Source organism: Orycteropus afer, unplaced genomic scaffold (genome assembly GCF_000298275.1).
Source record: "Orycteropus afer afer isolate SDZICR_OR568_19922 unplaced genomic scaffold, OryAfe1.0 scaffold00061, whole genome shotgun sequence".
Classification (NCBI taxonomy): Eukaryota; Metazoa; Chordata; class Mammalia; order Tubulidentata; family Orycteropodidae; genus Orycteropus; species Orycteropus afer.
In genome coordinates, this window is record NW_006921648.1 from 3,948,099 (window position 1) to 3,950,771 (window position 2,673).

At 55.2% G+C, this 2,673-nt stretch overlaps 1 protein-coding gene across 1 annotated transcript in view; it reads left to right on the plus strand.

Annotated features, from left to right (window-relative positions):
* Positions 1-2,673, plus strand: part of SEC14L5 (SEC14 like lipid binding 5) — a 47,565-nt gene that overhangs the window by 27,287 nt on the left and 17,605 nt on the right. The window contains exons 3-4 of the mRNA XM_007939716.1: positions 624-752; positions 1,994-2,186. Of these exons, the coding sequence (XP_007937907.1) occupies positions 624-752; positions 1,994-2,186 (322 nt within the window). The remainder of the gene's footprint in view (positions 1-623; positions 753-1,993; positions 2,187-2,673) is intronic.

The following is a 2,673-nucleotide window of genomic DNA, read 5'->3' on the forward strand; positions in this document are numbered from 1 at the left end:
GTGAGTTCTGGTAGCGTAGTGCCTAAGGCACTTGACTGCTAACCAGAAGGCTGGCGGTTCAAACCCACCAGCCACTCCTCAGAAGGAAGATTGGGCAACCTACTTCTGTAGTGGTACTGCCTTGGTAACCCAAGGAGGGGTCGCTGTGAGTCGGGTCTGACTCAATGGCACATAACAACAACAGCAACAACAAACTATATACACATACCTATCTAGCCCTTGGGTGGCATAAATGATTAACATGCGTGGCTGCTAGCCACGAGGTTAGTGGTGTGAGTCCACCCAGAGGTGCCTTAAAATAAAGGCCTGGCGCTCTGCCTTTGAAAGATCAGCCACGGAGAGCCCCGTGGGGCACGGTTCTACTGTGACACACCTGGGGTCACCATGGGTCAGGATCAACTCAGTAGCCAATGGTTTTACACACACACACACACACACACGTATTGCCTTGGCTTTCCCCTGGCCCCTGGTGACACTCTTTGTTCCCCAACGGTTTAGACACTGGGTGGGGCCCCTTGGTACTGTTGCCTCCCCCATCTCAGGTGCTGCCCACAGTGTGCCCTGGCTGGGGAGGGCTCAGCACCCCAAATAAAGGCCCGTCACCACCCGCCTCTGGCTTTCAGGTCCACCCTGAGAATGAGGACTGGACCTGCTTTGAGCAGTCCGCCTCCCTCGACATCCGGTCCTTCTTTGGCTTTGAAAACACTCTGGAGAAGATCGCCATGAAGCAGTACACAGCGAACATCAAGAAGGTGAGAGGCGGGCTCGGGTCCTCACGGGAGGAAGGCACCCAGACCTCAGAGCCACCAGCCCCAGGTCCAAATCCTGCTCTGCACCTGACAACCCTCCCAGCCTCAGCCCCTCATCTGTAAAATGGGTGTCATAGGAATGACCGTATCACCTGGGATCATGGGTGGAAAAGACCCGGCCCAAGTGGGTACACCCTCATCACTGCCCCAAAGCCCACTGACGCTGGGCCTCGTGGGGTGAATTCCCTGGACAGAGGAGGGACAGTCTGCAAGGACTTTTCCTGCTTAAAATGATGGCTGCTTGTTGTGAAGCTCTGACCCTCACTGGGTGGTGGAGGCCTTTGAGTGCAATGACACAGGTAAAATGAATTTTAATGACATATTTCACCTAACACGCCATCAGCATGGAGATTATGAGACATTTTACATTCTGTCCTTCACACCGTGTCCTCCTGGGGCTGCCGTAACCAAGTGCCACAAACTGGGCAGCTTACAACGACAGGAAGTCATTCTCTCACACTTTTGGAGGCTAGAAGTCCAAAATCGGGGTGTCACCAGGGCCGTGCTCCCTTGGAAGGCCTAGGGGGGAGTCTTTCCTTGTCTCCCACAGCTTCTGAAGGCTCCAGGCATTCCTTGGCTTGTGGCTGCCTTGCTCCGATCTCTGCGTGTCTTCACATGGCTTCTCCCTCTGTGTCTGTGGGCCTCTTCTCTTCTTATAAGGGTACCAGTCACACTGGATTAGGGTCCACCTTACCAGCACATTTTCACTTGATTACATCTACAAAGATGCTACTGCCTGACAAGGTCACACTCATAGGTACTGGGGCGAAGGCTTGGATATATCTTCATCTTCTTTAAATTCTATTGTGATTTGGGTGAAAGTTTACAGAGCAAATTCATCTTCCATACAGCACTTCACATACACTTTGTCTCATGATGTGGACTGAAATCTCCCACAATGCAACAGCTCTCCTCCCACTTCCCCCCCATGACCGCCTCTTCCCTGTTGGACATACCTTCTTGAAGGACACAGTTCAACCCATGTACTATAGGGATTCAACCATAACACATACTAAGTCTTGGAATGTGGAGGGGGTTGCACACCCCGTTTCAGACCAGGCCCGTGTCAAGTGCTCACGAGCCATTTGTCCAGTCTGGGACTGGACCCAGGTGGGGGCGGCGCTGACACTGGCAGCCCCACGCCCCACCCCTGCTGATGGGTCTCGGATCTCTCTGGCTTCCAGGGGAAGGAGGTGATTGAATATTACGTGGATGAGCTCATCTCCCAGGGCACCTCTCACATCCCCCGGTGGACGCCTGCCCCTGTCCGCGAAGAGGACACGCACACCCAAGCTGCACCACGGGTCCCGCGTCCCCCAGAGGCCAGCAGGCCCAGCAGCAACCCGGGCCCTGCTCCCAAGACAGCCGCTGAGGACGGTAGGTCCCACAGCCGAGGCCGGTGGCCAGGTTTCACCCTCAGGGCTCCGTGCAGGAAGCCTGCAGGAATTCGGCTCGCTCTGTGGAGGGAGAATCCCCATGGGTCCCCTTGGGTCGGATTGGGGAGCCCCTCTCTCTCCTGCTGCTCTCTCTGTCCTGGCCCAAGAGCCGCAGCAGGTTCATTTCTAGGTCGGGGTCGACCTCTCGTGACTCAGCGCTGCCTTTTCCTCTGGCTTCATGACTATTTTTAACTATGTGAGTAAGCATAACCGTGCTAGGAAAAATTCAAACTGCTCAGAAGACGGGCGGTGAGAAGGGGATGGCGCTCCTCTCCCTCCAGGCAGCAGTGGCTTTGTGTTCGCACTTCCTGAGAACGCCTGAGCCTGTCTAGGTGGCGGTGCTCGGTAGTTCTCGTCCAGTCAGGTGACCCGTGTGCACCGCAGAACTGCCTCAAAGGGTTTGCGAGGCTGTCACCTTTCAAAGCAGA